The following is a 27,349-nucleotide window of genomic DNA, read 5'->3' as shown; positions in this document are numbered from 1 at the left end:
TCGATGACCTCAAGAGGCGTTTTCCAACCTGATTGATTCTGTGGTTTTTGTGATTCCCACAGCTGTTCCCGCCGCCGCCGCCGCCTCAGCGTCTCTAGTGTCACGCCTGCCTCCCTCTACCGCAGGGACCAAACACCCCAGGGCATCACGGCCGGCTGCCTTTCCCTCGGGAGAGAACCCAGCGAGGGGCTCCTCTGCCTGGGGACGCGCTGAGGAGACCGCTGCTCTAACACAACGCGGCAGCGCAGCCGCGGAATCACATCTGTCTCTAGAGGGGGACAGACGGCTCTCCGTGGGCCCGGGGCAGGTCCGGCCGTGCGCGGGAGCGGAGGGGGAGCGGCGGCGGCGGCGCGGCCGTGAGGGGGAGCGGGGCCGGGGCGGGGCTTCCCGCGGGGACGGCACAACTCGCCGGGGCTGGCGGCGGCGCCATTTTGAATTGGCCGAGGGTCGGAGGCGGCGGCTGCCGAGCAGGGTTCCGCGTCCCCCGAGGGAGAAGCCGCGAGGAAGGAGCGGACATGGCCGCGAATAGGAACTTGAAGCAAGTGCGGATCGAAAACAGCTCCCCGGCGGTGCCGCTGGGCATGGTGGGGGGCGGCGGCGGCGGCAACCTGAAAGGATTGCGCGGCCTAGAAGCGGAGAGTGAGGCGGCGGCGGCCATGGCTCTGGTGCCGAGCAAAGAAGGCGGCGGAGATGAGGAGCGGGAGGTTGGGTTCACCATCGATATCAAGAGCTTTCTCAAACCTGGCGAGAAGAGCTACACGCAGCGTTGCCGGCTGTTCGTGGGGAATCTGCCTACTGATATCACCGAGGAGGATTTCAAGCGCCTTTTCGAGCGCTACGGGGAGCCCAGCGAGGTCTTCATCAATCGGGACCGCGGCTTCGGCTTCATCCGCCTGGTGAGGATCCGAGCGGGCCCCTGGGGCTGTCTCTGAAAGCGAGAGGCTTCGGTCCCTCGCCCCCCGCCCCCTTCCCCTCCATTTCGGCGGGTGTAGAAAAAGGCAGCATCTGCCTGTCTTCCTCCTCGCTGCTAGCGCAGGTCCCCCCGCCTCTTCTTCCTTTTTCCCCCTCCCCGTCCGCCTCTACACATGCAAGCCAGACCCTTGCATTCAGAGGAGTCTTCCCAGCCCCTGGCGTTTCGGTCCTTGCCTCACCCCATGGCACTTAATACAGTTAATTTTAGAGAATGGACAGGATTGTTTCGAAATACAGCTGCTCACACATCGTGAATACGGAACATAAAATCACGGAGTTGAAAAGGTTGCGGACCGCGGGTTGTTTGAATTACTTGTGCCCAGATAAGACTAGATTTTTAGGGGTAATACAGTATTTGATTAAACGTGTTCGAGTTAAGCATGCAAAAAAACCCGAATCATTCGAAAAGTTTATGATATTGTATTTAAATGGTAATTTAGTATGCGAGATTAGTTTTCACGATTGCTCTGTTTAAAATGCACAGATTTGTATCATTCTGGGCATGGCTTTAGAGTGCTTTAGGTGTCTAGTCATGATTTTTCCATGTATTTTACTGGTTAGAGTTTTTTTACTTTTCGGTTGTCATCTTAAAATACTTGTGGCATTCTGCCATGCGTCTTTTAGCCTGAGAATTCCCCGGCCTGAAATAGCAATTTTATGGAGGAAGTGAGATATACTTACATCTCGTTACTTGTTTTTGCGTGTAATAGAAATTAGATAGAGTTTTTATGTGACCTTCCATTTTCCATTACGTTTAGGGAATATATATATATATATTTTAACAGCTTGCCTAGCCTGTTGAACTGTGAAGAAATATATAAAGAATTTATAAATGTCAGGGATTGCAGGTATCCAGCCTGGTGAAGATTTTTGAAGTGCGAAGAAAGGTAGTTGTTGATTTACACAGTCTCACGGATGTGGGTGCAGAAAGCCCGTTAATGTGAGACGAATGAATAGAAGAGCAAAGAAGGTAATTTCACCATTTGTTGATGAAATTTGAATTGGACATTGAAGGCAAGCGCGATATTTTCACTTACTTAAAAACAAAACAAAACCCCAACCCAAAATACCTTAGATCCTGTAATGTTTGAATATCGTTTCCTGCTGTGGGGAGCCAGAGATGCAGAATATAAACATTTGAGTCGGTAAACGTGAAAAGTATCAACTTTGCAACTCTACTCAAAACCTTTATAGAGCAGTAGCATCATAATGAGAATCTGTTAAATCCTCTAATAGGCAAGAAATAATTTGCATCTGTGTTGTTTTTAGAATAAACCATAAGGGGTAATGAATGCATAATGCATTTTTTTCAGTCGGAGGACAGAGACTTTGTTGATTTGTTTGTTGGGTTTTTTGTTGTTGGCTTGATGTTTTGATTGGAGGAAGCAAGTTGGATGATCTTGTTGCCAATATGCTCAAGTGAAGGAAAACATCTTTGCTGCTTTTTGGGGGGAGGCACACAGAAGTGATACTTGCTGTCTTTGAAAAGAAAAGATATAAAATATTTTCTATCTCTATAAAGGAATCTAGGACCTTGGCTGAAATAGCAAAGGCAGAACTTGATGGTACTATTTTGAAGAGCAGACCGCTTCGAATTCGATTTGCTACCCATGGAGCTGCCTTAACTGTGAAGAATCTGTCGCCTGTGGTTTCCAATGAGCTGCTGGAACAAGCATTCTCGCAATTCGGGCCGGTGGAAAGAGCGGTTGTTGTAGTCGATGATCGAGGCAGAGCTACAGGGAAAGGTTTTGTAGAGTTTGCAGCAAAACCTCCGGCACGGAAAGCTCTAGAGAGATGCAGTGATGGGGCATTCTTGCTTACAACGTAAGTTCCCAGGTTTTTGTTTGAAGTTGTGAGTATATCTTCCCGATGTGAGCAAAAGTTGCATTCATGCTATTCCCTAGTTCTTACTTGGTTTTCAAATTCTCTCAAAGCCATGAGGTTAGAAAAGTGTTTTGCATGAATACCACAAATACTCTTGTTTTGTTTTTTAAAGAAAACCATCTTTCTCTGCTTACTGTTTATAAGATTTTTTTATTACCATATGAGAGTCTGAGAGCAAAATTCTCATTTTTTTCTTGCTCATATGTAATACTACTTTTCCTTCTCTATATAATAAGGCATTTTCTGTTGAGACTTTCTTTTCATTGGTTGAAGTCTTCCTGATCCCAGTAACAGTGACAAAATAATATTCCTTTGTTTCTTAACAAATCAGTGCACCACATTGCTGATATTTCTGTAGACTAAAGAAAGTGTTTATACCTCAAAAATTATCTGTGCCTTGTAAGGCCAGGATTTTCTCGCTGTTTTAAAATGAAGACTGAGATTCTGAAGAGGTTGATATAAGTACCAGTGATATTTGGAAAACAGTCTATTTCAAGGACAAGCAAGCTTGCAATAGCAGCACTTCTCCTGCAGCTCCTATTTCTGTACTTGCCAAAGAGAGTTGTTAATTGCTGCACTTTACACAGTCGCAAGTAACATTTTCAAATGCTTTCTTAACAACGGTGTGAAATGATACATATTTATGATTTCTTTTTATTTCTGTGATTCTCATTGGGAAAATAAGGCTGTGGTTTCACAGCATGAAAACTTGCTGCCATTAATTGGGTTTGGAGTTCTTTTCCTGCCCTGGCTGTGCTATTCTTGAACTTCTTGACAATTCCATAAGCCACTTGTGCTTGCTAAAACAACAGAAAAGCATTCATTTGTATGGGGGTCCATTGCAGTCTGCTCAAGCACAGGAAGGTGCTTGCTGATGTCAGGTCCAGCAGAGAATTAGGCAGGAGAAAATGTTGCCAGGAGGAGTTGGCAGGTGAGTAAGGGGTCTGGGACTCCCAGATCTTGTGTGCTGCTGAACTGACTTGATGGTTACATAGTAAATTTAATCTGAATACATCTTTACTGTTACCGAGAGGAGCCAGCAATTTGTCCTTGTTCCCTGGGTCTTCTTGGCATGAGTAACTGAATGGAAGTGTGGTGAGCCAAACAAGGGAAGTAATGTAGTTCAGTGTTACATTAGTGCTATTCCTGGCGTGAGAGATGTGGCAGGGAAAAAGAAGCTGGGATATGAGGGGAGAGTATTCTTGTTTTGCCAGCTGGATAGATCAGTTGGATTGAAATGACCACCTAACCGTGTCCTGAGTGAATAAAAAGCACTTGATCATTTCATTGCTCAGGTGACATGTTCCCTAAGGCACAGTTGCAAAGATAATTAGCATGAGTCTAAAATGCCGCTAATCTACTTTGATGTTTTGCTTCAGAGTCTAAAGTTTTACCGTTTTAAGTTGAAAACTCTTTGCCTAATCAGAACATTTTCAGTTCTTGTTTAAATGTATCAAAACTAGATATTTAAAACATTAATGTTTTAACATTATTGTTTTACATCATAACATGTTAGCACCACAGTTCAGTTGCATTTAAATAGCAGAGCTGTCAGCAATTGCCATGCAGTTGTGGTCTTTGATTCTGGGCTTCATCTTTTTAATGTGAACTTGATGCACAGAGTTAAATATATTGGAGGTCATTGGTTTTGTTTGTTATTTGTTTTTTTTTCCTGGTTAGGGACTGGGGCAGTAGGGAAAGATCTGCAAAGTGAAATAAAGACATGGAACACAATAAACGAGTGCTGATGTTTTGAAAATCTGTCTCTAGTGCTCTGTGATTTGTAAGCTCTGCTCCCAGGACTGATGCAAAGAGCTTTTTACACAATTCAGAGTTTTTACACTGCTCTCTTTGGCTCATGCTTGCCAAAATATCAAAGAAGCTGTTTTCAGCTTTTCAGTCAGGATTCTAATTTGTGAGTGTGTGGTTGTTAAAATAATGGATTTTAAATAACTTAAGTGGAAATGTTTTTCTAATTATCGCTGTAATATTAATACTAAATTATCAAGCTGTTTTCAGTTCTAGAGTAACTTGCAGAACTAAGTTGTAGAAGTCAGTAGAAATATGAATAGGTTGTGCTGCTCTGTTTTGGATTTGTTGCTTTCCCAGTACAGTCATGGCCTCTGTGGTGCCTCACTGATAAAAACAGAAAGGTAGTTCCTTCCTAAATATTTTGTAATTAGTGGTAGATGGTTTTGGTATTTTAAAAAAGCAATCAGAACTGTGTCAAGTAAGTTGTGGTTTCTAGGCAGCATAGCTGGATTTGGGAATAAAAACAATTATTTTCTGAGGGTAATTGTTAAGATTGGGATTCATTTGAATTCTGAGATTTAAGACAAGACACAGGAATTACATGTTAGCTTTCTGGAGTGTTTCTTCGAAATGCTAAAGTAACTTATAACTGCTTCTTTAATGATTCGGTTATTAAATTGAAAATGTTTTCCAGAACACCTCGACCTGTTGTTGTAGAACCAATGGAGCAATTTGATGATGAGGATGGACTCCCTGAGAAGCTAATGCAAAAAACACAACAGTACCACAAGTAAGTTGTGGTTAGCCTTTTTTTGTAAAAGAGTGTTTAAATACGTAGTTACCTTTGTAAATATACACCAATTTTTACTTTGAGTTTGTATAGCAGGAAGTAGTGCTTTTGTATGTTGTGCTGTTTTGGGTCAAAGGATTAAACAGGACCTTCCCAAATTTCCTAATCGTGGTAAAATAGAGACTTGACCTATTACTTTAACATTCTGTGCATTTAATGTAGTAGAGAGATTCTTGGCCTACACTGCAGTCAGTAGGAGCTTGTTGCCAGCAAACGATAGTCTTTTATGGATTAGAGGTGTGGTCTAATCCTACAGAGATTTTGGATACCCACAGATCCTTATGTTCTCTGAATACCCCCTGAACTGTTTGCAGCCTCCCTGGCATGTAAATCTTTGCAGCTTCCACAGCTGAGGTAAAACATTGAGCATGACATGAGAAAGTGAATCTCAGTCATGAGATAGAAGTCCCCATATCTGAAAATACTAATTTTTAATATTGTAATTTGCCACTCTTGTTGCTTGAATCTAAAATGTTGATTTTGAGACTGTAGAATATCACTTCTTAAAAATTTGTCACTGTTAGGTGCAATATTAGTGTTAGAATGGGAAATGTGGGCTCATTTTAATGGCTGCAGATTCCAGCTATTATTCTGGGCTGTCTAGTAAGCATTGATGTTTATCTAAATAATTGGTTTAGTGGGTTGACTGCTTGATTTAGAAGGCTGAACACTGTTAATCTAGTGTTGCAGCTTAGTATTTTGTATTGATGTCAATACAAATTTTTATCTTAAATAAATTGAATCTTTATTTGGCCAATTTTTGGAAAAGTGTCTTTTTACTTATCTTAATGTCTGATTTAAGCTTTGGTTTAGAATGTAGTCATCTGACAGGTTGATAAAAAGTGAGATCTACACTTGAAGTGGTTGTGTTGTGTATACATTCTGTGGCTGTTAGAGCTGTTGATCTAAATGTGTCCTTCTGTACCTTTTTACTGCAAAATTTTTATTAGGGAAAGAGAACAGCCTCCACGCTTTGCTCAGCCTGGAACATTTGAGTTTGAGTATGCTTCACGGTGGAAGGCTCTTGATGAGATGGAAAAGCAGCAGCGGGAACAGGTTGACAGGAACATTAGAGAAGCCAAAGAGAAACTTGAGGCAGAAATGGAAGCAGCTAGACATGAGCATCAGCTAATGCTGATGAGGCAAGGTAAAACCAGATCATTTACTGGTATGGAAGTTGTTTTGTCACAGATGGTTTTTTTTGTGTAGCATATTGAGCTGTATACTTGGACCTTTTGCTGGTCACCATTTAATTAAATGCGTTTAACTGAGAAAAAGGAAGGAATAATTCTCTGTACACATATTCCTTGATGATTTGCAGAAATTAATTAAGAATTTTATAAAGAAGTGATTGTCTGTTTTCTTCACTTCCTAAATTTATCTTTAGTAAAAAGTTTACTTAGCCTGTTTTTCCTGAACAGGCACATGTGCTCCCAGTGTGGAGCCATGCTGTTTTTATAAGGTCTGGTACAGAGCAGAAGGTCTTATGCAGAATATAGTAACATAAAAGCTTACCTATATAATAACATGAAAAGCAGAAGGTCTTATACAGAGTGTAATAACATAGAAAACTGTTTTGAAATGCCAGATAGTTGCTGTGGCACCTGAAATGGCAACTGTTTCTTGGTTTGTTTTCCAAGAAAAACTGTTGAAGCATTGTGTTTCCTTGTAAGCACAGGTGTGTATTAGAGGTGAGGAATGTGCATGTTAATATGATCCAAGATTGCTGCTGACAGTACACAGTGCAGCCCTCCTTGGCAGCTGGACACACATTCTAATTTTGTGTGTATGCATGACTGACATTTTTAAAGATGGTTCAGTGCTTAAATTACAAGTTGGATAAATCTACTGTTGACTTATCTAATAGTTAGTATTTAACAATGCTAATAGTCCAGTTCCAGAACTCATGCTCTTTAATTTCTTTTGAATTTATTCACCTGTTGCTTGGATTTGAGGGCAAGATTAGAGATTACTTTGTCTTAAATTCATGTCTTAATTATGTGTTAAGCTGAGATAAGATTACGGTGGCCTCTTCATTAAGATAGAAGAAATGGTAAAACATGGGAAAACATCTTTGTGTTTTTGGATATTAGGGTTTCTTTTAAGGACAACATGAAGGAAAAGGTATTCTGCTTTTTGAATATTTGTGAAATGCCAGTTTTATATAAAAAAGAGAGAATTATTCCTTCCATTGGAGAGCCACTAAAACATAAAAGCCTGTGGTGCTACTATTCCAGTGGGGAAATACGTTTCTTTTAGTGTAGGAGGAGAGCTTTTCCCCCTCATAGTTTGGTTAGCAGAGTACCTCTTTGGTACCACATAACTCAAAATTTTGTTAGATAGTTGGGTTTCTTCTTGGTTATCTGCTGACACTTACTTTTCAGAGCTCTAGAGATCAGTAAGAATTCCCTGTGTTTTAATCTTCTCAATTCTTCGGCTTCAGTATGCATGAAAATGAGGTGGTTTTTTCACTTGTATTTATTTTTGGAGATACCTTCCTCTTGTAGCTCTGAACAGTGGGTCTGAGTTCATGCCATGCCAAGAGTATTGCTTATATTAATTGCATGACAGGATTGCAATCCTTTGATTACATCACTGTCACTCTTGTGCCGAGAATGGCACATGAGCAGGCAGGAGGCAGTATTGTAGAAAGAGGCTTTATTCAAGAGAACTGCACGGTTTTTATAGAGTGATATGATACATTCTGTTTGGTTGGCTAGTTAACAAAAACACCTTTCTCATACTCCATCCTTGAGAAGAACAGAAAGATGAAGCAGAAAAACACCACCTGCAGATTGTTTATACTTAACAAGTTATCATATCCTTACAACTCCCTGAAAGTTCTCACAAGCTGCTGTGAGAAACTTTTGCCGTTTCTCTCTCTCTGTCCCATGGCATCCACACATCACAGGATTGTGTAGAAAGATGCAATGAAGTTTTTAAGGCACCAGAACCTAGAATTAATAGTTTTGTATCCCTGGTGCATGAAGTTAAATTTAAAGATGTATTGAAGTAATTATGAAATATGAAATAAAATAGAAAATGTCATGTTTTAGTTGTGTAGGAGTTAAAAAGAAGACAGGAAGGATGAGCTTACTGGTCCATATACTGTAGCAGGTGAAGGTTGTGTTCAAACTGCTCCACGAGAGCTAGTAAGACTGGAGCTCTAGAACGTGTTGGTTTGAGTACTCAGGTTTTTGTGGTGTGCTATTAATTCTGAAGGTAGATTTAATTCTTCTGATATGTGTAATTTTTCACTTCGAAGTGTCATATTTTGACAGACTGAGTCAGAAGTAATTTGTAAAGCAGAATACGTGTTTCCATGTGTAAGTAAATTGCATGGTATTTCTGATCTATGTACTGGTGGGGTGCATCAAACATTTGTAAATATTCTCTCGTAATAATGGTTAAATAGATTATGAAAATACTGGAAAACGGGACTGAATTTAACCAGAAGCTTAATTTTTGTATCAGTTACATGGAAGCTTGGCATTTATTTTCCATCTTTAGAAAAATCAGTAGTTAAAATTGCTAAAAGTCTTTGTGGAGTTGATATTCCAGTTTGTAGGATTAACTTCTGAGGTGAAAGAACACCTTCACCTTCTGCTGTCTGCTATGTTAGAAACTTGAAGGTAAAACAAAGCCCTTGTCCTTTTATAAGCACAAGAAAATGCAGAGGCTAATGATAATGCTCTCTGTTTTTCTTTTTTTCCCACAGCTGCTTTAGTGCAGATTTTTTTCTGCTCAGAGAAAGGGCCTGTCAATCAAGAATTACCATCATTACAGGTCCTTTAATATGAATGGCTCTTGTGCAGAGTTGGAACCTGTATATCTGTGTTTTCATCCTGCTTAGTAGGCTTTCTGCCGAGATTCAGCAGTTGTCAAATGATACTGAATCATAATTTGCTATGTTGAATTTTTAACATACTAACAATTTCAGGAAAGGCAATAAACTATGCTGTGGAGAAAAATCAGGAGAACAATGAGAAAAGTAGAGTGCTGCACCTTAAGAACAAAGGAGAGTAAATGGTAGTGGTAGAGAGAAAGTAGGAAATCTTGGTCCTGTGTGCACAAGAAATAGGGAATGCTGTATAAATTTGGAAGAACAAAGAATTAAAAAGGAAGCATATTTTCCCATAGTGGACAGTGTTGTGTACAAGTTGGAGGACACTGATTTGCATAGCTAAGAAGATATTTTAATTAGTGTAGTGAAGAAATGCATAGAGAAAGGGTGCAGACAAGTTGAACTAAAGCATGAAAGCCATGTAATGGACAGTATAGGAAAATGTTACTTGTGGTTTCTATAAATAGTATCATGTGGCCAATATCCTATGTAGTCAAAAAATAAAAAAAAAAAAATGCTTTCTAACAAATGGTAAAATTATTATTCATTGAAGAAAGCATAGATTTCCAGGCAGAAATCAATAATGTGACTTGTCAGCAAAAGTAGTTACTGTGAGTTATGCCGTGCTTTTTAAGGACATTTGAAGTGCTTCATAGGAGGCTATGGCTGTGCCTTTTTTGTGGGGTTAAACTACTAGTCATTTGTACGTTGCAGTAAGCAGAGCCATGATAGAGCTTCGTGGAGCTTCAGCCTTCCTTCGTGCACCTGAAATTCGTATGACTTCTCTTGCTCTGATGTGTGCCATGCAGGGGTCTGCCGTAGGTAGTGGAGAGTGTAAAAGTCCATAAGTATTGTAGTGGTTTTCTTGGTAGTGTGACTTTAGCAGTACAAAACCTTGTGAGAAAATCGAAAATTTCCTAGATGTAAAACCAGGATGTGATTTAAGGGATTAAGGGAGGTTTTTTTCCTTTTCTTTGAGAACTTAAAACTTTGTTTCTGTAACCTGCTCTGGGGTCTTTGCCCATTTTGTACTTTTCTATGTTTGTAAGCCACAGATCCAGTGTTTTTTTCAAGTACTAGACTTAGCTTTATGGAAAGAGATGAGTTAAATGCATTGAAAATTTGGTTTAAAACCTTGAATGTTAGAACTGTAATCTGACAGTAATAACAAATTTTGTGTTGCCACATGATTGATTGACAGCTTTTATATTTAAATGCACTTTTAATCCCGTTAGATCTCATGCGTCGTCAGGAAGAATTGAGGCGCTTGGAAGAGCTTCGAAACCAAGAACTTCAAAAACGCAAGCAGATACAGCTGAGGTATTTTGTCTTCTACTGTGTACAAGTGTGGCATGCAGCCACTGTAGGCCTGCATGAATTTAGATATGTTAGCTCAACTGGCTTCTCAAAAGCATAATAGGTGATGTTTCTGACAATATAATGCAATATAAAAGATTATTTTCGAGTGTTGCTTGATTTTTTTCACTTATTTGAGCTCTGCTAATTTTGTTGTAAATTTCTGTGATGTCTAAATAGCATTGAAATGTCAGCCTATTTTTTTGTTTCATATTTCTTTTAACATGACCAGAGCATTGCTGTAATAGATAGGAGCATACTTCTAAATTTTATGGGGAGCTGATCTGCATGTAGAATCATAGCATTGCAATCTTATATTCTGATAATGGGATTTTTTTTTCACTTGATATTCTAGTTGTTGAAAACAGTTTTTCTTTTGGGATTTGATTCATGCAAATAATTGTTTTAATGCCTCTTCTAAAGTTTAAGAAAATAGGCATAGTCTCTTCATATTGATTTATACTCTTTGTTAAATATCACAATAAGTGTCAATAAGGTAAAAAGATAAAACAGCACAAACACATCAATAAGTGTCAATAAGATAAGATAAAACAGCACAAACACATCTCAGAATTAAAAATTGTGTCTTTTGGCACTGTTGAAATGTTTTAATCCATAGTGGCTTCTTTAAAACTGGAATATTTTAACTTGTTTACTGATACTAGCTGGAAGAGTAGGTATAGAATGTATTGGTATTGAAATTACTTGTATTCCAGTTAAAAAAAAAACAACAAAAAAAACCCAAACCAAAACTGCAAAAGTACTCAGACTCATCAAGTTGAGTAGATTAGTGCCTTGCACTGTGCAAAAAAATAAATAATGGCCAGTTTTGTTTATATGCTTGATCTTACCTCCGAGGCTGAGTACAAACCTAAACAGGTCAAGAGACTAAGCTGACATAATTTTGAAAAATACCCTAGGCATGAAGAAGAGCACAGACGTCGGGAGGAGGAGATGCTACGCCAGAGGGAACAGGAGGAATTGCGACGACAGCAGGAGGGAGGATTTAAGCCAAATTTCATGGACAATGTAAGTACAGTTCTATGGTGAAAGTCCAAATTGCAAAAGAATTTTTTCATTATATTATTTTTATACTAGTTATTGAACTGCCATCTTCTTGTTGGCTGTTTTCAATTCAGTATTTCACTGTTCCCTGAGCAAATTGCTGCATATTCAGTAGTGTAGTTACTCTTTTGTATGATGACATCACTTGTATTTTTCCAACAAGCTAGTGATGTAACACTTCCATCAAGTGAAGGTGCTCAGATACTAACTTTTTTTTACTTGGGAATTGAAATGTTTCAGTAAAATAATTTTTCTAAGTGGGAGGTGATAGGAATCGCCCATTCTGATGTGCCCTGCTCTACCTGAAGATTTAAATTTTAAACCAGTTAAAGCTGCTAAGCTTGTTTGAATTACTGGTTTTGGTTTATGCTTAACTTACTAAGAAAGTTTTCAGAAACAAAAAGGGCAATATTAATTTCATATGGAGCCTAAAATCACTCTCCCTTTTGACCCTGTAAAACTAGATGAGGAGAACATCCAAATCATTACTAAAGCAGACTTAAAGATTATAATAGTGAGGGAAAATTTGTCCTCACTATAATCTGTACGTTATTTATATTAGTAGTTTAGGTATGCTCTGCCTCTGAAGACTCATCCTGCAGGACTAACAAAAGAGTGCTATCAGAGGAGTCAGATTCTAAATTTTTTTGGTTAAAGGGTATGACTTTTTTTCTACCAACCACATCAGTTCAGTGAATGCAAACTGTGTTGCAAATGCTTTAGTTTCTCTTGAGTAGGATGCCTTTTACTATAAGAGCTATTCCTGGTGAGGAAATAATGAATAAGCAATTCACACAATGCTCTTTTACATTATTAAAACAACTGTAGTTTGCAGGAGGGGATTTTGCTCCCCTTCACAGGTGCAACTTCATACATCAATGAGAAATGAGCTGGTTTCTCAGCTACTTCCTGTGAAAGAAAAACCTGGTTTACATTCTATACCATGAAATTTTCTGTAGGGTTGTGAAGAATTTATTATCTATGTTGAGACATCCTGAGAGGTGTTAGAAAATAAATTATTTTGTCTTGTCAGCAGGACATTTTTCCCCTTGTCTGTCACGTAGTTTTTTAGTAAAGATGGGGAGGAAGCAAAATAGTTCCTTTGATTTTATTAACAGGTGTGATTTGCTTTTGCTCACTGTGTTTTGAGGGACTCGCATCCAAAGTAGATGGTAATTTATTTCCATATGTTCTCACTGTCAAAGAAAACTGCTTTCAGCACATCTTTTCTTCAAGGAAATGAAGACCAAGGATTCAGAACTCATACTGTCCTTTAGTGTTTTCCAGATATTATCAAACATAATTGGGGAAATAGCATGTTACAGTTGTCTCATGTAATTTAGAAATAGCACTTACTGATGACTTCTGTAGTGCCAAATATGAAATTTCACATGACTCTAATATCCTAATGTAGCATCTTTTGGGGTTGCCTGACTTTCTGACCCTGTAAGCTACTTGTCAAAATCTCCTGGCTCCTGTGAGACCCGTGATTCTTGCTGCAGGGAGCTGCCATAATAGCAAACTGGAGAGCCAACCCACAGCTCTGGGATGGCAGTAGCTCCCTCAGATTCCATTGCTGTTAGGAAGCTGTGGCCTGTGTTCTGCAGCTTGGAGCAGGGAAAACTAGATAATGTTGGCCACCACAGCCTTTACTGGTTTATTCTTACATCTCTCTTGAGATAGGAGTGTTTAGTCTCTGTGCTTAAATTGCTTACCACAGTTTGTCCATCCGTGTTGCTTATCTAAATTTTTAAATTCCAAACCCTACATGAGTAGAAACTGTTAAAGTTGGTGTGCTGGACTTGGCAAAAATGTAGGATAAAAGGCGGAGAAGAGTGGTTCAAATGGGAGTCACTTCAGTCACTATGCATAATTTTTATGGCTTTTATATGTCAATTTTTTTTAGGTGAAAGGTAGAAGAGTGCTTTGGAGAAGTGTAGCTTTGCCACTCTCATGCATTACTGAAATAGTGTGTTCATATGGACCTAAGTAATACACTGCAAGAATATATACATGTAGTTTTGCAGTAACAGCCCTACAAAAAGCTTTTAAAATTAGATATAAAGGACTGTAGAGTACAGGTGTTGGTTTTAATCATCTTATGAAATTGAAGTGGCATATACAGTGATACATAATGAAAAAAGATATTTTTAAGATTAGTCTTTAGTGTTCTGGTTATGTCTCAGGTTTTACTTCTCATGCTTTTTAAAGCAGGAAAATGGAAACAAAATAGCGAGTGATGTGTTTACTTTCTTTAGCACCAGTTTCTAATCAGGGCAGCAGTGTGACTAAGCATTTTTTAGATGCTTGTTTTAAGATGTATTTAGATAACTAGTTGTATAGTGTGAATGAGAGTTGAAAAAGCCTTTGCATTTTGCAGCAGAGAAAAACTGTAAGCTTTTTCTGGAGATTGCAAAATGACACATGAAATCTGATTTCAGCTTAGAATTTCTTATACAACTAATTCGTTTTTATTTGTTCTTACTAATACTTGTTTACTGTGAACAGATTCCATCTTGCACTTACTTCTACTCTCAGATTACTACTGTACATGTACTGGGAAAGTTATTCTCTATTTTCAGAGATTAAAAGTTGACTCTTGGTGAGAATTGCATTTTTTGATACTGTTGGATAGTACTGTTGGATAATTTTTTTACCATATCAAGTCTTGATAAACTTTTCTGGCATTATACCTACAACATAGTAAAGTCTACTGCCAACAATGTATTTAGCAGGACAATAATAATTGTTTCTAATCATTGTTTTTGTTTCTTAAAAGCTTTGAAAAGTAAGCTTCCTTCACTTACATCCTATCACTTTTTACTGGTCAGTCTAAAACAGGAAGATAAATGGTAAGTGCAATGGCAACCAGAATTGGACCCTCTCATGTAAGGCTGCAGTATTAGGCTTTCCTATTGAAAGTTTCTATCTGTGTTTTTTCCCTAACTCATTAAACTTGGATTTATTAAAATTATAACTACTTTTGAGAAACATCTTGTAATCAAGTTTAATGCAGGTAGCAGTTATTTGATTTTATTACAGATGATAAAAATATTATCTGTGAGAGGATTTATTTTCCTGGAGCATTCTTGTTGCTGGTGATGATGAACATTAGAAATTTGATTGCATTGATTGTTAATATAATGGGCAGCCTGATGATGCCTAAACAATTTATTATTCTATTTGTGTGATCTCTACTAGATAAATTATGAATAAATACTTTCATATTGGTTAGGGGTTTTCCCTTCCTTTCTACAAGTCAGTTAGTTGAAATGTGCTGTTATAGCTCAACAATTTATATGCATTCTGATTTCACAGTAGCTTAATTGGGAAACTAATTTTCCAATAGTATTTTGCTAATTTTTATTTTGCATACATTCTTCTGGCTGAAAGAGGAACTTGATGATGGTGATTTATTTTGCAACAGCACAAATATTTTTTAAATAGAAGATACTTCTGAGTGCCAGTAATACATTAATTACTCAAATATGCAATGGTTATTATCCAGTTATGGATGGCTTGCTTTGATTTACATTGTTGAATCTCAATCAGAGGCATTCTACAAAATAATTCTTGTTCCAAGACCTGCTTTTATTTGTGTCACCAACTTAGTGTTTTGCATTTAGTGTATTAAAATAGTTTCTATGTGTCTAAAACAGAGACCAAAAATATGTAGGAGTTGTAGTCCTGGTTTTATGTGGATGGATTTACTTCTGTAGTAACACTGTGAAATAGTGTTGGGTGGGTATTGTACTTAGTGAAGCAATAGCTGTAATACCAGCCTTAAACTTACCTCTCTTCTTACTGGTAGTTTAAAGAGGGAATTGAGATTTTTGGACATCCTTGCCTACTTCCCTCCAAGGAAAACCCCTTTTTTAATGTGTAAGGGACTGTTTCCTGAAATTTCTTCAGTTTCAATTTCTGAATGCTTGCTGTTTTTTTCATGTAAGACTTTTTCATATATTAAATAGTTTTCTTTTGAATCTCATAGTCTTTTCAGGAATTATTACTAGATGTTGTTTTGCTTTCCTTTAGTTTTTCTTGCAGAAGCATTGCTCTCAAGTATGGTGAGTAATTATCAGCATAATGTGTCAGCTGCTAAAGCAGTGGAGATGCTTCAACAGCAGGGATTGTAGTGGACTTGGATCAAAAACTCTAAGACAGATGAGAGCAAGAAAGTAGAAAGGCACACTGCAAAACAGCAATGATGTTTATAGCTTCAGGAACACTATCACAACATAGTTCTTGTTCTAAGAGTTTGGTCCTTTGGAGCAGTTTATATAGTTTTCAATTTCTTACTGTTTGGAGCCCTGTGGAGGCATGTCTTATCCCTCACTTCTAGGTTTACTTGCAAGTTAAGCATTAGGCATGTTTTAAACAAGACTGTCAGATTTCCATGAACTTCAGTAATTCAGGACTAGATTTTTGCACTTCTTGCCTGTTTAGGAGAATAGAGCTGTGTTTTGATCCTATCTTTTCATAGTGTTGTGCTCAAAAGCTCCAGTAATGTAAGCAGTTAGAATTTTCACTGAATGGTGATTTTTTTTCTTACCTAACTCAAAACTAAACTGAGGCAGATGCCCAATAATAAAATAATGAAACATTTCTAAGAATCTTTTCAAATTTGATAAGTTTTCTAACAATTAATGTTGGTTATTTTATCCTGACAGCCTCGTATACTGAATGAAGCTAATGGTGGTAAAGTTGTGTGAGTTCATATGAATAAAATCTGTTTCTTGCTGCTTTGTAAAAGCTCTTCTGTAGAGTGGGATTGGGTGAGATGAATTGCATCCTTACTGCAGTCCAGCATATACATAGTTCATGTATGACACCTTAAAGGCTTTTAAAGGTAAAACTAGCTTGGAAAAAGACAAATCATTAAATGCAGAACTAAAACACAGCAGCCTGACAAAATACTGCTTTTCTTGGCAGTGGTTTTATTTCTGTGATCAAGTTTCTTCCTATGCATAAATCAACACAGGATAGGCCTTTAACCAGGCATTCTATCAATACATAGTTTGTGGTTTTGTGGGCAGTCTTGGTTTTGGCAGTAGCACTAAATTATATTTATTTTTTCATGAGTGATGTACATCAGTAGACAAATTCTTAAATCATGCGTTTCTTCTGTTCCGAGATGTTTCAGATACTAAATTAGTTGCTTTGGGCAAGAATAATACTTCCTTAACAAGCCTTAAAATATTCAATTTGTATTATTTTCAGCAACTAAATAAATTATTTTGAGCCTTTAATTGCCTTGTCAGGTAAAAAAAACTTTAGCTGTCATATCTGCTTTTAGTATGAAAAGACATTGCATGGAAATCAATGCAGATCTTCAGGTATCTTTTTGTAATGTATTATGTGCTTATATGTATTAAGTGAAGGTGTTTGAGGAATAAGTTCTTTTGGTTGTAAGTATTTCATGACCATTTTAGGATGGTTCATAATTGATTTTCTAGGTCATGGTTTTATGTGTGTGAAGGATGCTACTTAAAGTAATTTTTCAGTAACAGTTTTTAGGCAGTATGATACTTTTGTATTATATTTAGGAGACTAAATATAATACAAAAGTATTGTATTTGCAGTCATCTTCTAAATTGGAAAGTCCCAATGTGTACTTTATGTGAACTCACAAACAGAACAAGTGACTATTCACAAGTAATTTTTATAGTTTATTCTGCTGTCAAATGTGCAGTAATCTCCAATATGAATTTAGGTGTCGTGCTACTGCTTTTAAGCTTTCCCAAATTTGTTCTTTTCTACAGTAATTGATAGAGAATTTTCTGTCCATGTTCTTTAGATTATCTGGTTTTGTTTATAACCTTAATTTCTCTTAGTAAGACTGATGATTGGGATGCTAAAATAACACTGTCCAGATGCTGCTTATGTAATGGCAAAATTACATTAGTCATCATCAGTCTCAGTGTTTCATGAGGCCTCAGCTGTAGCAGATGCCATTTTTATTCAATTATTGATGGAAAGACCTCATATGCATCTATACTTGTTTGTAGAATACTCCATTTGCATACTTGACTTTTTCTGTTTGATGGCTAAAAATGAAAAAATCTAATCAAAAGCAGATTTTATATGCCTATATTCTAGATTTTACTATTATTTCTGAAAATTGTTGCTGCTCACAATTTGAAATAAATGATAAATGAAATGAATGATAAATGAAATCATCTTATTCAAGTTGGAGTTCTTCAGTTTTTCATATTCTGCCAAGCAAGAGTACTTAGAAAATAAGTAACTTAAAAAAATTATTGATGTGTTTGATAAATGCCATATATATTTGAAGAAGCTGAAATTAATGTTTGCCTTAATAATTTTCATTTTTTCTTCCTCAGCTACTGGAGTTAAGTTTGACTTGGAGTTTGTACACGTATTTACCCAGACTAAGAAGAAACTAACTTTCAGTTTCAGTTGTCTGCTTGGTACCTATTTCGGACTCATCCACCTCTCTAAATCTTGAGATCTTGCTTGGTGGCACTGAGACTTGCAATCAAAGTACATTCCTCTGCTTAGAGCAGTTTGTCTTTGCTCAAGGGATCTGGGTTTAAAGTAAGAATAAAATGCCCAAGAAGCACTAAGTGTGATTTCTGTAGAAATAGTATTTTTGCATGCAAGGAAACCTGTTAATGGGTCTGTTGCATAGTGTGGAGGAAGCCTGTGTAGTGACCTGGTTTCTGTCTCTCAAGCCAGTGCCTTCCACATAGTTTTTTTCTTAAATGTGACCTTTTGATTAGCCTCTAGCATTTTACTTCAGTAGCTCTCATGGAGCAGAAAATATTAATAGTGGTAATGCAGTAAACTGATAGAAATAAATATAAATTTACTTAGTGCTGTTACTTGTCTGTTGAAACCAGGATGTTGTTTTTAAAATTAAAATAGTTATTATTTTTCTCATGAATATTTCACAAGCCTCCTTGTCAAATTATTTTTTCTTATTACTGGAGGTAGTGCTTGTTTTGGGTTATTAAATCATCCATGAGGAAAATGGAGTTTAAATCTGATACTTCTGACTTCCATCAAGTACACTTTAATTGTGCAAAGATTGGGTATTACTTTCCAATTAATTAGCACTTTTAATCAATAGTAGGTTTTGGTAAGAAGATGAGTTTCAGTAGAACTGTTTTGTAACTAATTTTGTTCAGATGGGGAGTTCAGTAGAAACTGAAGCCTAAAGAGTCAATTAAATATATTTGAGATTTGCTATTCAAAGATGTTTCTGCCTGAACATAATCTTAAAATCACAGCATGGTTTGGTTTGGAAGGGGCCATTAAAGGCCTCTAGTTCATTGCCTTCTGCAATGAACAGTGGCATCTTAAGCTACTTTAGGTTGCTCAGAGCCCCATCCAGTCCTTAATGTTTCCAGGGATGGGGCATCCACCACCTGTCTGGGCAACTTGTTCCAGTATTTGTTTGCTCTCATTGTAAAAAAAAAAAATTTAAGTTCCTTTCATGTAGTTGGAATAGCCACTCTTAGTTTAAGGTTATCACCCCATGTCCTGTCACAATGGGCCCTACTAAAACATTTGTCACCGTTCTGATTTCCTATGGTGGCTGATGGCTCATTAGTTTAGGCCTAGAGTTGTGTAGGATGAAAGAGTGCTTGCATTAGTTTTGTTCTGTATATGACATGAAGCTCTTACTACAGGTCTCAAATGCAGTTTGGGTTATCTGCTTGTGACAGGATAGCTAGTAGCTGTCTGTTTTAAGAATAAGACAATATAATGTTGAAATTAGGCTTTGTTTATCTTCCTACATGCTTCTGTATTTTATAATACTTTTTAAATGTTATTTATTTATGGAGTCTTCCTGTTTGTTTCCCCCACCATTTCTGAATCATTAAACATTTGTTTTAACTATAGGGGAACTTCTGAGTTTAGGTAAGAACCAGCCATTCATGTTTGTCCCTGTTGATTGGGTGGTCCCCATTGAGTCCCTATCATAATTCTGACCTTTGGGTTTATTGTATGTAAATAAAATAGTAGTTTTTGCTGGATATTTTTGATGAAACCAGACAGTGTAGCTTAAGAGTATGTGAGCTTGGGTTAGGGTATTTAGCTAGAAAACAATGTTTCTCAATCTGTTTAAATTTATTCAGATGACCAGTGTTTTACACATTTGATGGAAATACTAGGATTGTCTGGTATAATATATTATTTTCATCAGACAGAACTTTGTGCAAATGACAAGCATCTTCCTCATTCAAGTCTGCTTCATGTTGCACCAATTTTACAGGAAATGGCCAACAAGTTGTGTAAAATAACTGTGGAGTTGGCTTCCTGTAGAAAGTTTCACTGATGCTTCTCTGTTTTTATTATGTTTTAGTGTGCTGTATGTGTGGACAGGCCATAAGTTAATTGGGAAAATCTTGAATGTTGAACTGTTCTGGTTGTAAGCAACATCCATAGCATCTACAAAAGGCATTGTATGGGTGCTAGAAGTTTCTCCTACAGGACCTCTTTGTAGGATTGAAAGACTTTGGCTTTCAGCTTCCTTTTAACAAATACTTGCATATTCTATTTACTTGGTAACTCAAGTGGATTATGAGTTAACAACTACAATTGGACTGGCTTTTATGTTATAATTTATTTGGCATATATAATATCTACTTGGTGAGGGAAAAATTGATATTAGAGAAGTCTGGCAAAGAGCTATGTTTAGTGCACTGTGGCTGTAACTAGTGGTGCCCTTAAGTTGATTGTGCAGTCTTATAGTTGGCACTTCAACTAAGAAGTAGATTTTCACATAAACATTCCATGATTAAGAGTATTCTTGGCTGATTAATTTCTCTTGTAAGTAAACATTGATGACTTTCACTGCATTCTACTACTTACCATTGAATCTTGCATTTGGGGAAAACACTTTTTTTGACTCCATCCAGTGTTCACTCTTTAAAATATTTGTATAGATTTGGGATTTGTGCAAAGAAAACATAACAGTTTGGGAAATCTATAGTGCAGCATTGTTCTGTAACTCCTGATTTTCAGTTTTGTATTTTAGTGCATTTCTGCATGAGGGTAGAGTTAGCCCAGTCTTTGTTACCAGTTAAGCAGTCCTTTCAAGTCCACCCCTACCATGGTAAATAGTGGCATGCATCTTAAATCATTTGCAGCCTGCCAGGTTGTCTGTTTTGATACTTATCCACTCTTTTGACATTTCTTCAGCTCATATAAAACCAGAATAATTCTAAGATGAAATTCTCTGATATGCCTTTGAGATTGTGAATATATTGTGAATGTAGTGTAATTGTTACATGTCTCAGTCATGAACTTGGTGATATGCTGTATATTTCTTCTAGAAAGTACTTTTGTGGGTAAGTAAACAGTAAAGTGCCTTTGAAAAATATTTGTATTATGTTCAGCTGTTGATCTCTATTTAATTTGTAGTTTGAATTTTTCTACTATTACTGGAAAAAAAGAAACTAACAGAAATGGGAGAAATTTTTTAATATTTTGGTTCCATGAATCTAAGGTGCCTCCTAACTCCAGCAGAACCAGATTAAGTGGCAGAATTGAAAAAGTTGCTATTAAGGGAATTGATATAATGGGATCTCATTTTTCAAAGGATTTCCAAATCTGTTGAAGGTGGTTACCTTCTCTAAGCACCTTTGTCTTGTGAAAATTATTTCTGAATTTTAGCTTAAAATATTTGAGAAGCAGATTTTTACCTCTCTTGTGAGTCTTAGTTGTTAAATCAAGGGGAAAATTTGCCAGAATCTCTGTGCTTGTTTTCTCTCAAATCATCAACAGCAAAGGCATTTGGAAAAAGTATCCTTGTTTGCAGTTACATCCTCAGAGAGTGCTTCATATACAGTGAAAGGATATGGTAGGATTTTTCTTTACCTGAACAGATGATGTAGTGATGATTTGAGGCACAGAGTTAAGATACTCTGATTTTGGTCCTAGCTACTGTATATATATGCAGTTTGTTTAGGGCTTGATTTTGCCCTCTGTGTACCTTTTTTTTCCTAGATGATGAGTAACTTTTATCTCAAGTTACGAGAAAATGAAGTAAAGTTTTTGTCAGTTTTGTAGATCTTGTATATACAATGTTGTACTGTATTTTAACAAATGAAAATGAGAGGTGGTAGAAATGCTCACAAATTATATTAAAGCAGTGGCTTAAATGCAATATTAAAATTCACTGAAGGAGCAAGTAACTACAAGACAAAATAATGAAGCAGAAAAGATATAAATTGCAATATGGAACCAAGTTCTGTAATCAGCAGAATAGGTTCAATGGTGTATCTTGGCTTCTTTTAGACTATTTTCTTCCTTGTTAACAAGTTGGATTGTAATTTGCATTTTGAGCTGTAATACATTCTGAAAGTATGACTTCTTGTGTAAAAGCAGTTACTTCGCTGTACATTAAATAGTATTGTCTTTCACCTTTAGGATTAACCTTTTCTTTAATCTTTAGGACTATTAAATGTTGCTGGTTTGTGATGTATCCCCTAAAGGTCTTTGTATCGAGAGTCATGTTAGTGTAATTAAACTGCTTTCTTTTCCAATACTGGCAGTTTAGACCTGACTTAAACATTATGTGAGAATTGAAAGGAGGCTAACTGTAGTTCAGAAAATCAAAACATTCTGGGAGGTTCACAGCTGTTTAACAGTTTACTGTAAAAGAATTTTTAAATAATAACTTCAATTTACAATGCTAAATACTTTTGAGGAGTTTTAATTGCATTTGTTTAATTGAGTGTTTTTTCTCTGTGGGCTTTAACTGTCAAGGACTATCCTTAGCAGCTGATGCAGAAGGAAAATGAGATCCCATAGGAGTTGAAGACTTTTTGTTCTCAGAACTAAAAGAAGAGAACAAAGATGTAGTGCATAGAGGTTTTTCACAAATACATCTCTATCCTTTTGCTGTTAGTTTTGAAAGAAATTCCCCTCTTCAAATAAAATTGATACTTCCTTTCCAATCTTACTGAAAGGACAGGAATACTTAAGAAATATGTTAAACTAGTAATAATTTCTTTTGTAGTTGTAGATTTAATAGCATTAGGAGTGTTTTTCCAATTTGTAGCATTTACTGGAATATGTCTGTGTGATTGTATTTCATGCAATGTGTATTCCTGATTTTACCTGTGTGATACTTCTTTAATGTTGAGGGTTTTTAGTGTTGGAACTTAATGAGTCATCTCCATTAGCTTTATTCATGACCTGAGTCAGAAAGCAGTAAATTGCCTTCATCTCCTCTGGCCACCTTAGTATGTTTTTTCAAACATTGAGGCCTGGTGACAGGTATTAAACATAATGAAAATTCTTTTCATTAGGATTCCTATTTAAAAAACAGGACTCTCTAGTTTTTATGTATGCTATATGTTTTATAGCTACATTTACTATAGTTGTTATCTAGTTTGATATATTTGTGTAGATTTGTGTGAAGTAAGAGAGTTTATATTTTTTTAGACTCTTGGGTGAGCACTATCCTCAGTTCTTAGAGGTTGGAGTAGTTTAGGCTGGAAGGGATTTTTGGAATCATCTGGTATGATGCCCATCTCAGGGTAGGGATCAGCTCTAAATTTAGATTTCAGTGCTCAAGAACACATAAAAATCTTGGATTTTGAAAGATCAATATTTGTCATGTAAAATTACTTACTGGTATTGTATATGAACTCTGTGGGGGTATTGTAACTTTTGGATCTTACATAGAGATCTTAATTGAGGAACAAACTGAAGAGGGAAGGATGACAAGAAGATGGAAGAGAAATCTTTTATTACTTTATCTTCCTACTGCTACTTAACTTCAGTGCACTTGTCATTCGAGTGAAATAGTGGACTATTCTGAGGAAAAGACACATAATGCAAAATCAAAAGTATACCCCAGATTCTAGTTTTGATTAAGAACTAGCAGCTTTAATAACTTGTATGATTTATGCCATTAAAATATAGGTGTCTTTCAGTAAGTTACAATTTAAGTAAGGTTCATGCCTCATTAAGAGGTCTTTGAAAAGAATTTTTCTTTTCCAGAATGAACTTAATGAAATAAACCAGACTAGAAGGGAGTAATGAATTCTAGTAAGAGGCACAGAAATGTCATACCTGTTTGAACAAATATATAGTCTGCTGCAGAATAAAATTCAGTTTTCATGTTAATGAAAAAAGTGAGAATCAGCAGCGCTGTTAATTACATTTTGCTCTACATGCACAACCTAGATAAAGTGCTAATTAAACAGTTAATTTTCAAGTTTATGGGGAAAGTGTTCTTTTCTTACTAAGGCATTTTTTGGATGTCATGTCTTAGCATTATTGTGATTACTGTACTATGAAAGGTAAGTAAATAGTTGCATGTTTGTATGGTCTGCCATCATAACATTTCTGAGATGTTGTGCTTTTTTGCTGTTCTAAAATTTTTCGTGCCGTATTTTGTTCATACCATAATTGTTGACAGTTTTGTTACCATGAATATTGCATCACTTGGAGACAAGATTAATTTTTGCTGGGTTGCTGCAATTGCAAGGCCTATTTTTAAGGAGGAAAAGTAGCACTGGTGTGTCAGTTAAAAACGTCAGGTTTATGACTATTTGTATTTTTACTTGCAGTGTGACCTGTATCAATTCTTAGGTGTTTTTCAAAAGATTTAGTTTCATAGTTTTGTAGATCATTTAAAAATAGTGTAATATTTAACAAACTCAGAAGAATCATCTTGGCTATTCTCTGTATGTTTAGACTGCTATATCAGTGTGGTAAGAGGTGTAAGAACATAGCACATGATACACCTCAAATACTTTGGAAAACTGGTTTCAAGTATTTGGTAAAAAGGGGAGAATCCATACTATATTAAATGTTAAATACATATTTTGAAAACTGAGTGTATTCAATATTTTGTTGTAGATCTACTTTTTACATTTGATGTTAACATTAGTTGGCATTGTGAGAAATACAGTTTTCAATGTTTCTGTCTAAAGTAATTAGTAAGTATAATCCTATAGTTGCCATCATAGCAGTTTTTCTAAAATATTAATCAGATGAATTGGACCTTTTTGAAGGTTGTCTGCATTAGTGAGTTCTGAAGTATTTGAAAAATATCCTGGCAACAAATAATTTGGAAAAGTTTGAGTTGTGTAAACAGTGCTTTTACAATAGGACATTTTTTGTTTGCTGATTTAGTCTTTTTGATAATGGTTTTTTCTGATTTTCACAAAGTTTAACTTTTGCTTTCCTGCACATTTTTTGTCTTCTTTTCTTCCTGTAACAGCATGTCATCCATTTTTCTTATTCTCTTCCTGTTAAGATCGATTTCCCAGGTATGGGTGACTTCAGAGGTTCTTAATCACCCCACATATTTCTCTCTTAAGGATTTAGCCCTGTTCTCCTCGGGCTGCTCAGTTTTAACTCCCTGTTGTCGGTGGCTTTGGGGGAAGAGTCTGAAGCAGGCTTCTACTGAACAGAAGAATAGGAAGTAATTTAGTGAGGAAAAGAACTTTTGAGAATGTAACACTATCATTGTTAAGCTCTTCAAAAGGCTTGAGTATCTGAAAATGAACCTCTCAGATGGGCTGGAATTACCAACCAGCAGTGGTTCAGCTACTGTGTCAAACTGCCTGTTGGTGTTCCTTTCTGTTATATTTTGGGCAAAACTCATGGACTAGTTGATTTAACTTACCTGTAGTAACATGTTTATGCTCACATTGTAAAGAGCTGTCTAGGATCTGATTTGTGTGTGACAGGACTGAATTTTTGTTACCATCCAGGACTCCTCCAGATAGAATTTTTGAGTACATCAAGCATCTCATGTCATAAATGATATATACTGCTTGCTAACATTTGAAATTGAGTATTTTTTCTGTCAGGAAGTGTAAAGTTGCTCATTCTGTGTTACAAGTTTGGAATAATTTTTCCCGTGCTGAAAAGTCAAGGGAACATGATATGTTTTGTATGTGCAACAGTAGGAATAAATATAAGCAGCAGCATCTTAATCTTGAAGTCATGTTAATAAAGTAATAGGCAGCAGAGACCTTAAGGCACATTTATTTATTATCAGAGTCTTGATTCTATACCTGAAATGTTGTTTATACTGTATTAATTCAACACTGAAGTTAAAGCTTGAAAAATGGCAAATAATTACTTCATGGTTTTTCTTACAAATGTTAAACTAGACTAAACAAAAGTAGGTTCTACCTATCTTTGGTGTACTTCTGTTAACCAAAGACTGGTAGCATTTCAAGACAGGGAAAAAATGGTGAATTGCTAGGAGGAAGACTAGTGTATTTTTTAAGGAAAGTGTACATCAGAGCTTGCATATGCTTCTGTCTTTAACAAAGAAAACTAGTTCTAGTAACTAGTGCAGCTTTACAAATCTGTACTTAACATCTTTATCAAGCCAGTATTGTACTTAGCCTTGCGTTATGGCACTTGTCACATTAAAAAACAAATGCCAACCAACTTGCAGTTTAACCTGAGATGAATTAAGTAAGGTTTGTGCCTACTGTAAAGTCTGGTGCTTTGCTTTGCAGTGGAAGTTTGTCACGGCTGTTCATGATGTGTCAGGTTTTCACACAAGCATATAGGCATACACATGTGCACACAGTGTGACTGGTGTAACTGATAGCCACGGTGTTTCCCTGTCCTTTTGGGCCAGGGATGATACACCACTTTCCCTTCTGCTTCCTGATGTCAACACTGAGTTTTACAAGCAGACTGATAATCAACGTGATTGTATGCTGATTTGTGACTAACTCATGTCAGTTTATGGATATGCTTATCCCGATGGGGCTGCTGGTTTTACTTAAAATGTCAATTGATGTTACTGTGAGAGGTCTGTCAGAGTAAGCTGCATGTTCTCGGATAAATTTTTAATGTGGGTTCTAGCATCAGAAGAAGAGATCCTCCTTAGTGTTCCATCAATGGCCTTTTTTAGCTGGACTTTAAAACCTGCCTGTGTCTTTTAGTTACCAGACCTTATTTTTCCACTCCACATTAAGCTATATTCTTTTGAAAAGAGTGTATACTCTTCTTACGTTAAGTACTTTTTCCAGGTTAATATGACTTACTACAAACAAAGTTGTTGACTTGAGAGCTCTTTATCATATATCCCATGGTATTTTTCTATAGCAGGATATTTATAAAACTGTTGGTTCTGTTCTGTCACATAGTGGTGTCTGCTGCTTCAAGTGGCTGAAGATAGAAGACTCATGTTTGGCATCCCAAATATGATTGACCAAACCAGACTTTGTGAACCTGTACAAATACAATGAATGTGTTTTGATGTATTAGTATTTCCATGTAAAAGTCACTTATAGACAGATTTAGTTGCCTAGTATGCAGATTTCTTTTCAAAGTGTATCTGATCTTAGGCTCTTAAATCATAAGTGGAATGGTTTTTCAGAATGAGGTAATTGTTTTTGAGTTTTCTTATTCTCAGCACGTGTGTGTTTGTTTACTCAAGAGAAGAATGCTTGTTAATATTCCTGTAGAAAATTAAGGAGAATTTTTTTTTTATAAATTTCATTTGGTTTTGTTTTTGAACTGTGAATTTGTTCTTTTTGATGTAAACAGAAATTCTAAAATCCCTTGGAATTGTCTCTGCTAGAGTATTTTGTTTTCCCATAGGTGATCATTTTTTTGCCACTCTGGGTACTATCCTTCGAGTATTGTTTCACAGCAGGCTGGGG

At 36.5% G+C, this 27,349-nt stretch overlaps 1 protein-coding gene across 4 annotated transcripts in view; it reads left to right on the top strand.

The window, feature by feature from the left end:
- The first annotated feature begins 473 nt into the window (after positions 1–473).
- The window catches only part of PSPC1 (paraspeckle component 1), a 58,856-nt gene continuing 31,980 nt past the window's right edge, over positions 474–27,349 (top strand). For all 4 annotated transcript variants that reach the window (XR_009274444.1, XR_009274443.1, XR_009274442.1 and 1 more), the window contains exons 1-6: positions 474–896; positions 2,495–2,796; positions 5,303–5,398; positions 6,409–6,605; positions 10,538–10,622; positions 11,579–11,687. Coding sequence is in view for 1 of the 4 variants with exons in the window: in XM_058800431.1 (XP_058656414.1) it covers positions 516–896; positions 2,495–2,796; positions 5,303–5,398; positions 6,409–6,605; positions 10,538–10,622; positions 11,579–11,687 (1,170 nt within the window). In the remaining 3 variants the exon portion in view is untranslated. The remainder of the gene's footprint in view (positions 897–2,494; positions 2,797–5,302; positions 5,399–6,408; positions 6,606–10,537; positions 10,623–11,578; positions 11,688–27,349) is intronic.

The sequence above is a fragment of the Ammospiza caudacuta genome, chromosome 2 (assembly GCF_027887145.1).
Source record: "Ammospiza caudacuta isolate bAmmCau1 chromosome 2, bAmmCau1.pri, whole genome shotgun sequence".
NCBI lineage: Eukaryota > Metazoa > Chordata > Aves > Passeriformes > Passerellidae > Ammospiza > Ammospiza caudacuta.
Note: the sequence above shows the minus strand (reverse complement) of the source record. Positions and strands in the feature narration are given on the sequence as shown.